This window comes from Lepidochelys olivacea, assembly GCF_965140295.1.
Source record: "Lepidochelys olivacea isolate rLepOli2 genome assembly, chromosome: 4".
Classification (NCBI taxonomy): Eukaryota; Metazoa; Chordata; order Testudines; family Cheloniidae; genus Lepidochelys; species Lepidochelys olivacea.
The window spans coordinates 50,604,533-50,617,247 of NC_140414.1; the positions used below are offsets into that span (position 1 = coordinate 50,604,533).

At 44.1% G+C, this 12,715-nt stretch overlaps 1 protein-coding gene across 2 annotated transcripts in view; it reads left to right on the forward strand.

Moving 5' to 3' along the window:
- LARP1B (La ribonucleoprotein 1B) overlaps positions 1 to 12,715 on the forward strand; it is a 105,559-nt gene that overhangs the window by 26,897 nt on the left and 65,947 nt on the right. For both annotated transcript variants that reach the window (XM_084626250.1, XM_084626249.1), the window contains exon 4: positions 10,741 to 10,909. In XM_084626250.1, coding sequence (XP_084482376.1) covers positions 10,741 to 10,909 — 169 coding nt within the window. The remainder of the gene's footprint in view (positions 1 to 10,740; positions 10,910 to 12,715) is intronic.

Consider the following 12,715-nt stretch of genomic DNA (forward strand, 5'->3'; position numbering starts at 1 on the left):
GACCAAAATCTGTTCAACCTTTGCTCTTCAATTGTGCTGGGAAGCTGAGTCAAATGAAGGCATTTTGCATGGAACTGTCATCCTCTACTGTCAATGTTCTTTTTGGGGCCAGATCCAGCCAAGTTCATTGACACCAATGACTACACTGATGACATCAACATTGAAAATTATGAAAATATTAAAGAAACTACTCTAGCATTTGGGTCTGTGATACCAGGGCATATGAGGAGTGTAAGATGAAGCAGCACCACTAATCTGGGTGTTCTCTCAGATTCAGTTAAAAACAATGGAAACATATAATGTGTATTCTGAGTGTCTGCCACAGAATTCACTTCTTGTGCTTCAGGATCTCAACTTCCATTTTTTTTAAGAATTGTTATTGGCCCTTATGGCTGCAGAGAAAACCTGAACAAGATGGAAACCAATGACCCATGTGGGTCTGCAGAGAGCCTGAAACGACAGCTCTAAGAGGTGCATACCACTCTTGTTACTCATGCCACCTATATACAAGTTGGTGGATAGATTTTATCAGGCTCCTTAGTTGGATTTTGAGTATTTATATACTCATGAAACACCATGGCATTCTCAGCAGTCATTTGAGAGGTCAAGGATATGAAGAGAGCCACTTGCTACATCCTTTGACAAGGAGACAAAGATGATGAACTTAACTGTGTCATAAGATGTGCTCAGCAGCAGCTTTGCACCGTAGAGTTGCAAATTTATGTGTCCTCTAAGTGAGGCTCTATAAAGACAGTCTACTTGAACTCTAGTTACGGGTAAGTAAACTTTAATCTCTGAGTGCTGGTCTCTGTGTATTTCACTGTGAATACAACTAAGAAGAGGGAATTTTTGCAAGCAGTGTCCGAAGGTCTGCACCTGCACCCCTGCTCTCAAGCGCCACACTGATGGTATAAGAGGTGGGGGAGAACGAACTGCCTCTCCAATTCCTTCCTACCGCTGCATAGCCTGAGTCAGAATCCTACAGTTCGGAACTGATCCTTTCTCGTCTCCTGTAAATGTTTTCTTAGGTTTTATTTATTTATTTTTTTAATAGTTCCCTAGTTAGTGTCAGAATCCTCATCCCAAGGAACCCGCACAGTGGAACTTAGATTATGCCCAGGATACTGGTCTTCAAAAACTTTCTCCTGGCCCCACTCCTTTTTGGAGAGCAACAACTGCCAGTGCTGCCTCTACTGCCTCAGAGAAGCTCATATCTCAAGTATCTAAGTGCAGTATCTGCTGCTCTTTTCCCAGCTGAACACAGCAGGTGTGAGAACTCCAGTTTTGGAAGCACCTTATTGAGCATATAAAGAGGCCCCAGCGAGACCTAGGCCAGGGGGTTCCACCCCCATACACTGGCCAGAGTCATCAAGAAGCATGCCACCTAGTATTATGTTGGAGTCCTGAGCAGATAGGAGTAGAAGGAAGGACCCTTCACCTGGGCCCTATCATGAGAGTAAGGCACATTCTTACACACACACACACACGCAGATGCCCTCCTTGACCTTCTAAGAGGAGGGATGCCTCTCTTTGACTCTTGAGTCTTCAGGCCCAAGTCATATGGAGTAAGAGCGCCCATCCCTCCTAAGCTACATCGGAGCAATGCTCCTTCAGTACCAACCTCCACGTTGACTGCGATACTGACTGCAGTACCTACTAACATGACATACCAGGAATCACCAGTACTTTTGAAAATAACTGGTTTGGAGACTCATTCACTGATGGTACTGTCATGGTCCTGTGAGGAACAGCCATCTACACCTACTCTGAAGGTATGGAGTGATAAGACATAACCTCCAAAGGAGAGGGGAGGGGGACTTCCTCCTCCTGGACCCAGCATTTCCCTTGTTATCAAGTCTGATCCTCCCCAGGGAGATCTAACAGCAGCAGGAATTGGGAATTCTGGAAGAAGTCTATCTGCCGTCCTGTCCAGTAGCCATGGTTTCCCCTCTGTGTGATCAACAGTACTGCCAGTGGAACCATATCCAGCTTTTCCATGGTCAGGAGATTCAGCTTCACTTCCACCTAGAGGGATAAGTCCAGGCAGGACATTGAGAATCTCCTGGCTCCAATCTTGGCCACAGAAACAGGCACCCTCCTGTCCCAGAAGATGGATGGTACTAAATGCCTCAGATCACTGTGACCTACTTCTGACTCCTCATACTGGCCTTATTGGGTCCCATGGTACCTTTATGTGTGGTAGTTGGAATCCATGTGATCCAATAAGGAGCCTTACCACCCCTCTTCTGCAAAGGGTCAACCAAAACCTCCCTCTGAGGCCATGGAAGAAGAGGAAGATGAGTCAGATCCATTGGCATGGCTGGTACCAATGGGGGTAGGTCCTCATCACCCAGTGAGGTGGTTGCTCCAGCCTCAGTCTTCCCCCAGACTATCATAAACAATTTCAAGAGCTGTTAGAGTCATGGAAAAGCTCTACATCTCCTTAAATGAGGTTCAGGACTCTCAAGATAAGCTTTTAGATATCCTGCACTCCCAGTAAATGAAGCCATACTAGAACCAGCAAGAGCTGTGTTGCACATGCTGACTACCTGTGCCCCTAGGCCAAAGCAGGCAGAAAAGGTGTATTTTGTTCTAGCTAAGAGAGTGGAGTTCTTGTTTACCCATCCTACCTCAAACTCCTTGGTGCTCTATATGGCCAAAAAAAAAGGATCCACACAACATCCAGCAGACACCCCTACAGATAAGTAGGCTGTGCATCTAGACCATAGGGGGAGGAAGATGTTTACATCTATAGTTTAGAATCTCAAACTATCAGGTTCTTCTTGCCAGATATGATTTTCTGAATTTTTCTAAGTTACTGAACTTTAGGGACAAGTTACATCAGGGGGACAGGGTTCAATTTCAAGCCCTTATTGAGAAGTGCAAACAGATGGCTAGAACTTCATTGCAAATTGTGCTTGGTGCAGCCGAGGTCTGTGGCAGCCACCATTGTGCTGTGATGAGAATTGTGGATGCCCTCTTCAGGGTTTTCCAAGGAGGTCCAAAACACTGCTGAGGACTTAATATTTAATTAGGCTAATATTTTCAATGAGAAGACAGACCACTCTTTGCAGTCATTGAAGGACTCCAGGGCAACCTTCTGCTCTCTGGGTATATAAACATCAGACCCAAAGAGAAAATACTATAAAAACCCCTACAAACTGAACCCCTTACCACAACCCTTCTATCACCAGCAGTTTTATGAGCCACCTCAGAAATGGCGGAAAAATGCCAACGCCAACATACTCTTGTGATACTGTGTTGACTTTAGCAAAGCTTTTGACACGGTCTCCCACAGTATTCTTGTCAGCAAGTTAAGGAAGTATGGGCTGGATGAATGCACTATAAGGTGGGTAGAAAGCTGGCTAGATTGTCGGGCTCAACGGGTAGTGATCAATGGCTCCATGTCTAGTTGGTAGCCGGTATCAAGTGGAGTGCCCCAAGGGTCGGTCCTGGGGCCGGTTTTGTTCAATATCTTCATAAATGATTTGGAGGATGGTGTGGATTGCACTCTCAGCAAATTTGCGGATGATACTAAACTGGGAGGAGTGGTACATACGCTGGAGGGGAGGGATAGGATACAGAAGGACCTAGACAAATGGGAGGATTGGGCCAAAAGAAATCTGAGATTCAATAAGGATAAGTGCAGGGTCCTGCACTTAGGATGGAAGAATCTAATGCACCGCTACAGACCAGGGACCGAATGGCTAGGCAGCAGTTCTGCGGAAAAGGACCTAGGGGTGACAGTGGACGAGAAGCTGGATATGAGTCAACAGTGAGCCCTTGTTGCCAAGAAGGCCAATGGCATTTTGGGATGTATAAGTAGGGGCATAGCGAGCAGATCGAGGGACGTGATCATTCCCCTCTATTCGACATTGGTGAGGCCTCATCTGGAGTACTGTGTCCAGTTTTGGGCCCCACACTGCAAGAAGGATGTGGATAAATTGGAGAGAGTCCAGCGAAGGGCAACAAAAATGATTAGGGAACACATGACTTATGAGGAGAGGCTGAGGGAGCTGGGATTGTTTAGCCTGCAGAAGAGAAGAATGAGGGGGGATTTGATAGCTGCTTTCAACTACCTGAAAGGGGGTTCCAAAGAGGATGGCTCTAGACCGTTCTCAATGGTAGCAGATGACAGAACGAGGAGTAATGATCTCAAGTTGCAGTGGGGGAGGTTTAGATTGGATATTAGGAAAAACTTTTTCACTAAGAGGGCGGTGAAACACTGGAATGCGTTACCTAGGGAGGTGGTAGAATCTCCTTCCTTAGAGGTTTTTAAGGTCTGGCTTGACAAAGCCCTGGCTGGGATGATTTAACTGGGAATTGGTCCTGCTTCGAGCAGGGGGTTGGACTAGATGACCTTCAGGGGTCCCTTCCAACCCTGATATTCTATGATTCTATGATTCAGGGTACAGTCTGGACGGATGAATAGCTGAGTCCCCTCAGTTCTCCAACGTGGGGTTTCCTTTACACTGCTTCACTGAGAGCTGTCGGTCCTGGTCTGCTCTCACACAGCCTCCAGCCTGTAAGTTACTCCCAGTTATAGTATGAGGGCGATAGCCAGCCACTCTTTAATTACACCAGCAAATTCCCAGTCCCAGACTTCCCATCAGAAACGTACATTTTGTACAATGTCAGCACGTATAAAGTCCATCATTTTATTGGTGGAAAATAATATGCACAAGTACCATTATCCCAAATGGAGGTTCCCAAACATGTCAGTCCAAAATAAACTGGGTCTAAATAAAACAAGAAAACAAATTAACTACAAAAGACTAGATTGTGACTAGAAATAAAGAGGCATAAAGTCAGAATTGGTTACAAGAAAATAAAAGTAAATTGCAACTAACACCTAACTTAAGCTAAATGAATTCAAAGCAAAGGTGTTTCTCACCATGTGTTTCAGCAGTCTTACTGGCTGAATTCCTTTCAGCCAAGATCCCTCCCCCAGTCCAAAGCTGTTTCCTTTGTTCTTCAGGTGTTGTGCATGCTGTGGGTAGAGAGAAAGGGAGGAATAATTTGGGGCATCTGCTCCCCCTTCTTACAGCTTTCTCTTCTTTGAGAATCAAAGGTTCCTTTTGAGGTTCGGGAGATGAAAGGTCTGTGTAAACAGGAACCCCCCAGCTGTTTCTTTGTTAATATGTAGATTTTTTACCCATGTCCTCTTTCTTGCCAAAAGAATGGCCACTTTAACCAGGTGATGGGTCATTTGATTTTGCTGACAGCTGGCTGAGGCATAGTCTAGCCTTTTGTCTCTGGGCAACTGGTTTGTGACTGCTCTCCCAGCCTTGGAACATGTCTTAGTAATATCATACAGTAGAGTCTTATAACTTTACATACTATGTTGCCACACATTTTATCAGGGCAATAATGAGCAGCAAATTATGAGTTTTCAAATGATACCTCACAAAGCATGCTCTGTACAAAACTTATCATAACCTCGCAGAAGAGATGAACATAAGGGTACAGACTGTCACAATGCTGCATCTTCCACTTCAACTGCAGCTACCCAACCAAGAGATATTTTCGACAAGACCATCGAGGGTTGCGAATCAATATTGATGCCATCTTCACCCAGCACCAAGATACACTTTGGGCAATGTTTAGAGAACTTGTCCCACAATTGGAGGTTGATAACAGACAAGTAGGTGCTAGATATCATCCATTCTAGCTATACCATTGTTTCTCTCCCCACCTCCAAAACTTTCTTCCTCATCCCTTTTCAAGGACTTCTCTCATGAGGGGATCCTCCAAGAATTTGAATCTCTTCTCCAGGAGAGAGCAATAGAGCAGGTATCCCCTCAACACTGGGGAAATATTTCCTAGTTCCCAAGAAGAAAGGAGGCTAGAGACTCATTCTTGAGCTGCATTAACTCAACATTTTTATTTGCAAACTGAAATCCCATATGGGTACCATTATATTGATTTAGATGGAATATATGGGCTAAAGATGTTAATCCAGCCACTGCTCAACATTTAAATAGTGTTTAAATAAGGTTCAGGTTCAGAGCTCTCAGCTTGCTTAGTACTATTGCACAAACACCATTAAAAATCCTTTGAACCTTTTACAAAAGGATAAAGAAAAAGAAAAAATATTTGCAATATAAGTAAGGCTTTCATTTTAAAAACATCCCTTGTTTCCTTTCCCTTTATCTGAAGACTTTTTTTACATGGGAAAAACTGCTTGTGTGACAGTTACTTAGATGGTATCAAAAATGGTATCAAACAACTGTCCTTTTGAGGAAAGGAGAAATTAGTTATGGGTTACAGTTGCTGCTATTGCTGTTACAGTCTAATCCTATTTTGTCCCACATGGTGGTTGAGATTCAGCCAGAGCCAGTGAAGGTTGCAATGTCATCTGGTTCCCTCCCTTTGGCCCAGTCTGGTCATCTTTCAGGATCGGGATGAAGAAGGTCCAGCGTCCCACAAGATGGTGGGAGTGGCAGTCAGAATGATAAAGCTGGCTCCAGTAGCCAGTATTTCAGTCTCTTTAAAGACCCACACAGAGAAAGGTTGGGGAATAGTCCATCCTGTCATTATTTTATGTACTAGTTAAGCCTGGTTTCGGACATGCCAATTTTGGTTCACAGATTTCTCGTATTTACCAAGCATGATCTTAGCACAGTCCTTGTGTTACATCAGTAGGTCTTTTTGTTTGGACTAATTCAGGCTTTGTCTCCCTTTCATAAATTTTGACATCAACATTTGTAGGTTGTTGTGGCATCTTATGAGCATTCACTTTTTTTAACTCTTGAGCTCCCAATTAGGGTAAATTTGTAGACCCAATTATCACAACAGTACAATGGCATCAATAACACCATCCCCAGAAAAGGACACATGGCTCACAGCTCTTGATGTGAAAGATGTGCTTTCATTTGGCTATTCACTCCACAGATGATTCCTCAGGTTGTGGTAGGCCTCCAGCACTATCAATTCATGGTATTTCCTGTTGGGTTAGTCACACCTCCCAGAGTCCTCACAAAAGTGTTCTCAGTTGTGGTAGCTCAGATGAGGCAACTCCACCATGCTTGCACAATTTGCTTCTGATGGGCAGCTCTTGCCTGGAAGTCTTAATGCCAACCTCGTTGCTATTCAACCTTCTAGCATCCCTGGGAATCTGCATAAATATGAAGTCTACCCTGACTGCAACACAGAGCATAGAATATATAGGAGCAACCGTGGATTCAATCAGGGCAAAGGCTGATCTTTCTAAGGACCGATTTCACTACATGGGCATTCAGATCTAGCTACGCGAAGCCCTTGATCATTAGTTCAGATATGCCTCACTCTTCTGAAGCAGATGCCATTTGACAGACTCCAACTCCATTGCCTACAAGCTTGGCTCTCAACAGTATATACAACAGAACAAGCACAGCATGAACACCTTAGTGACCGTCCCCACTGAGTTGAGGGTCTCACTGAAATGGGGAGGGACCCTGTACATATGTGCGTGGCATTCTCTTTCTGTCCTGCACATCTGACAAGATGATAATTACAGATAGGCTAGGGAGCCCACATGGACAATCATACAGCATAAGGCACTTGGATGCCTAAGGAAGCCAGAATCCACACACAACTTGTAGAATGGAGACCTGTATGAGAACCTTGCAAAGCATTCCTACCACTCATACAATCCCAGAATGTCCTGATAATGTCAGACTTTGTTTGTTCTGTTTTGTTTTGTTTGTCTGTCACAAGCATGGAGGGGTGAGATCCATCCCCCTTGTTTATAGAAGTGATCAGCTTATGGCATCCTATTGGCAGTGTACCTCCTGGGAGCCCAAAATTCACTGGCAAACAGCCCACATTTTGCCACCCATCAGAAATGTGAACTACATGATTCAGTGGTAAACAGGATCTTCAATCAGTGGAGAACCCCCACTTTGGGTCTGTTTGCCCCCAGGCATACAGGAATCGGGAACATATATTGTTCCAGGGGAGCTGAAAGACAGTACGCCAGAAGCGATGGTCTTCTACTGCTTTAGTCAGATCACTTGAGCTATTTCTTCCTTGTCATCCCTCTATTACCTCCAGTTCTTCGTAAGATTTGACTGGACAGGGCACGAGACATCCTCATCACCCCCAGACCGTTCTGGTTGCCAAGTCTCCTACAAATGTCATCCTGACAACCTATCAGCATTCCGACCCATCCCAGACATCTTGACCCAAGAGAATGGCAGCATCAGGTATCCCAACCCAGATGCTCTTCTTCTCATAGCTTGGTATTTGGAGAGCAACAAGCCTAGAATGGTCCGACCCTGAAACTTTGGAAACTATTCTTAAAAATAGCAGAAAGGACTCCATCAGAAAATGTTTCCTCGCCAAGTGGAAATGTTTCTCTATCCGGGCCCAGCAAAACCATGTATTTCCAGAGACAGCAGTTAGTACAAAACGGCAGGAATATCTTCCTACTCTTAAGAGAAATGGGCCTTTCCCTTAGCTCGCTACAGGTTCATCTGGCTGCATATCAGCGTGTCTCCTGCCAATGGACGTTTACACAGTCTACTCTTTTGAAGAGTCTGTTCAGGAACTTTGCACCAGTAAAGTCACCAACCCTTCACTGAGATCTTCTAAATCCCCCTTTGAACCACTAATCATGTGTTCCATGTCTTGCCTGTCAGAGGAGGTCATGTTCTTCACTGCCATCACTTCAGCCGGAAGAGTAGGTGAATTTGGGGCCCTAATGACCGATGTACTAGACATAATAGTCCATAAGGACCACGTCTAACTACAATTACACCTGAAATTCATTCCTAAGAAACTTTTTTGTAACTTCACATAAACCAGTCAATTCACTTACCTGTGCTTTTTTTTTCCCCCCCTGAAGTCCCATGCCTCAGATAAGAAGACTATTCCCTTGATGTTCGGTGAGTATTGGCATTTTACCCACAGAGAATGAAACAGATCAGAAAATTATCTAGACGGTTGGTTGCCATAGCAGAACAAGTATGAGAATAATCTATATCCTTTCAAAGAATATAAGTGGATCTATGACTGTATCCTTGGCACAGATTCATTCACCTCACAGGGTAAGGGCTCACTCTACAACGGCACAAGCAACCTCTGTAGTATCACTTCATGAGGTGTCCCAGCTTGATAGCTGCAGGGTAGCTGTGTGGAGTTGTATCCACCCATTCAGGAAACATTATTCCTTGGTCCAAGACACTCTGACACATCCTTTGGGACAGCATTTCTATAAGCAGTTATATTGCCTGCATTCTTGCACCCTCCTCCTTTGATTACTGTTTCAGTCACCTACAATGGAAAACACATAAGCACCAGCATTTGAAGAAAGGGAAGTTACTTATCTTATTGTAAGTGGAATTCTTTGAGATGTGTAGTCCCTAGCTGTATTCCATTACCCACCTTCCTTTCCTTCTGCTTTGGATCATGACAAGATTCACAGTACAGAAGAAACTGGAGGTGGTCGGTCCACTTCACTCCTTATATCCTCACAGTGGAGCATGAGGAGAGCAGAGGTGAGAGCATGGGCCAACAGACACTGCTTGCAAGAATTCTCTGGTCTCAGGCGTGTGGTCCACATTCTTACCCATGGTGGAATACAGATAGGGACCACACACTTTGAATACAATAAGATAAGTAACTTCCCATTCTTATGTTTTGCTATAATGTAGATAATTTCACTTTAACAAGATATCATTTATACATTGTTGTTGAAAATACCATAATTGTACCTTCTGCAGTGTTACATATTTAGTACAACTAATTGTTATAACTGTTTGCATTCTAAAGTTAATTTTTGTAACCAGGAAGACTTAGAAACATTTTTAAAATGAAAACTTAGAATCTGTTTAATAATACAGGGAGTCCTCGGACTTACGACACAATTTGTTCCTCAGAATTGCGTTGTAAGTTGAAACATTGTAAGTCGAAACTGGTTTTCCCATAGGAATCAATGGTATAAAGGGGCGGTTGTTCCTGAAGCAAGGCTTGATGCACTGTTTTCACCACAATAACCCAGATTTTTGAACTAAATGAATTATAGATGACTAATGTAGCATCAGTGTATTTACTTGGTAAACAGCATGCAAATAAACGCACAAAATCACATATGCCTTGACTTTCCAGAACTTTTTGGAGGGCTCTTGGCTGGGGGCTTCTCTGAAGTCTGGGCTGCAAGTTTCCCTGGAGTCTTCTCTGGAGCAGCTGGGCTGGCTGGGCAGACAGGTGGCTGCTCAGAATGCAGGCACCATACTATGCAGAATTGGGCTTGCTTTTAACAGAATTGCTTGTAAATAACTTCATGGTTGCGTTATAATGAATGAAGCTGGAAGGGGGTCCCTTGCAGTCGCTTGTCTGATTGGCTTCCACGGCTAGGGTAGCTTGTTTCTGATTGGCTCCCAGCCCGAGGCTCAGCCAATCAGAAAGCTTGAACAGTGAAATCCATGATTGGCTGAGGCTCACATGTGATGTGTTCTGTTCTCCCTGCCAGCTTTTGTTGTAAGGGCGAAACAAACGTCGTAGGGGTGAAGCGGGCAGTCAATTGAAAAGCATTGTAAGTGGCATCCAATGTAAGTCAGGCATCATAAGTCTGAGGACTCCCTTATAATAATAATTTTTATAATTTACACAACTCATAACTTTGGAGCTTATCATGCTCAAAGATTGAGAACCACTTATCTTAAGTCATGTTAATAAGTACAGAAACTTGCTTTAAATGTATTTTATGCAGTCAGAATCCATAAAATCATGTTAAATATTTAGCAATATCTCTTGCAGTGCAAAACCATAAATCATCAGAATAAAAAGCCACTAACTAAAAAAGAAAAGGAGGAGAAAACTGAAAAGAGAGCTACCACTGAAATTGAGAACCTGCAAGCAAAGCCAGATGGTCCTGGAGAAAATGTCAGTGAAGATGAGGCTCAGTGTAACAATCAAAGGAAAAAAGGTTGGCCTAGGCACTACGCAAAATTATAACAATTCTGATTTATTGCATTACTAAAATTTTTCGATAATAAACCTTCCAGATGATAGGAAGGTGAGTGACTTGGCATACTTTATGCTTTTCTATTTTCACCTTTCAGTATGTGCATGAGACTGGATGCGTTATTTGCAGTGTAAAGTTTTAAAACTACTTTCCCCCCTGCCCTTGTCATTTTTGAGGTGTCATAAAATAGAAGATTAGGGTTGGAAGAGACCTCAGGAGGTCATCTAGTCCAACCCCCTGCTCAAAGCAGGGCCAACACCAACTAAATCATCCCAGCCAGGGCTTTGTCAAGCTGGGCCTTAAAAACCTCCTAAGGATGGAGATTCCACCACCTCTCTAGGTAACCCATTCCAGTGTTTCACCACCCTCCTACTGAAATAGTGTTTCCTAATATCCAACCTAGACCTCCCCCACTGCAACTTGAGACCATTAGTCCTTGTTCTGTCATCTGCCACCACTGAGAACAGCCTAGCTCCATCCTTTTTGGAACCCCTCTTCAGGTAGTTGAAGGCTGCTACCAAATCCCCCCTCACTCTTCTTCTGCAGACTGAAGCAGCCCAGTTTCCTCAGCCTCTCCTCATATGTCATATGCCCCAATCCCCTGATTATTTTCATTGCTCTCTGCTGAACTCTCTCCAATTTGTCCACATCCTTTCTGTAGTGGGGGGCCCAAAACTGGACACAATACTCAAGATATGGCCTCACCAGTGCCGAATAGAGGAGAATAATCACTTTCCTCAATCTGCTGGCAATGCACCTACTAATACAGCCCAGTATGCCATTAGCCTTCTTGGCAACAAGGGCACACTGCTGACTCATATCCAGCTTCTCATCCACTGTAATCCCCAGGTCCTTTTCTGCAGAACTGCTGCTTAGCCAGTTGTCCCCAGCCTGTAGAGGTGCATGGGATTCTTCCTTCCTAAGTGCAGGACTCTGCATTTGTCCTTGTTGAAACTCATTTGATTTTTTTGGGCCAATCCTCCAATTTGTCTAGGTCACTCTGGATCCTATCCCTACCCCCCAGCGTATCTACCTCCCCACAGCTCAGTGTCATCTGAGAACTTGCTGAGGGTGCAATCTATCCCATCATCCAGATCATTAATAAAGATGATGAACAAAACCAGCCCCAGGACTGACCCCTGGGGCACTCCACTTGATAGCGGCTGCTGACTAGACATCGAGCCGTTGATCACTACCCATTAAGCCTGACAATCTAGCCAGCTTTCTAGCCACCCTATAGTCCATTCATCCAGGCCATACTTTTTTAACTTGCTGGCAAGAATACTGTGGGAGACCATATCAAAAGCGATGTTAAAGTCAAGATATATCAAGTCCACTGCTTTCTCCATATCCACAGAGCCAGTTATCTCATCAGAAAAGGCAGTCAGGTTGGTCACGCATGACTTGTCCTTGGTGAATCCATGTTGACTGTTCCTGATCACCACCTTCTCCTTCAAGTCCTTCAAAATGGTTTCCTTGAGGACCTGCTCCATGATTTTTCCAGGGACTGAGGTGAGGCTGACTGGTCTGTAGTTCCCCAGGTTCTCCTTCTTCCCTTTTTTTAAAGATGGGCACTATATTTGCCTTTTTCCAATCATCCGGGAACTCCTCTGATCGCCACGAGTTTTCAAAGGTAATGACCAATGGCTCTGCAATCACATCAGCCAATTCCCTCAGCACCCTCGGATGCATTAGATCTGGAGCCATGGACTTGTGCATGTCCAGCTTTTCTAAATAGTCCTTAACCTGTTCTTTCACCACTGAGGG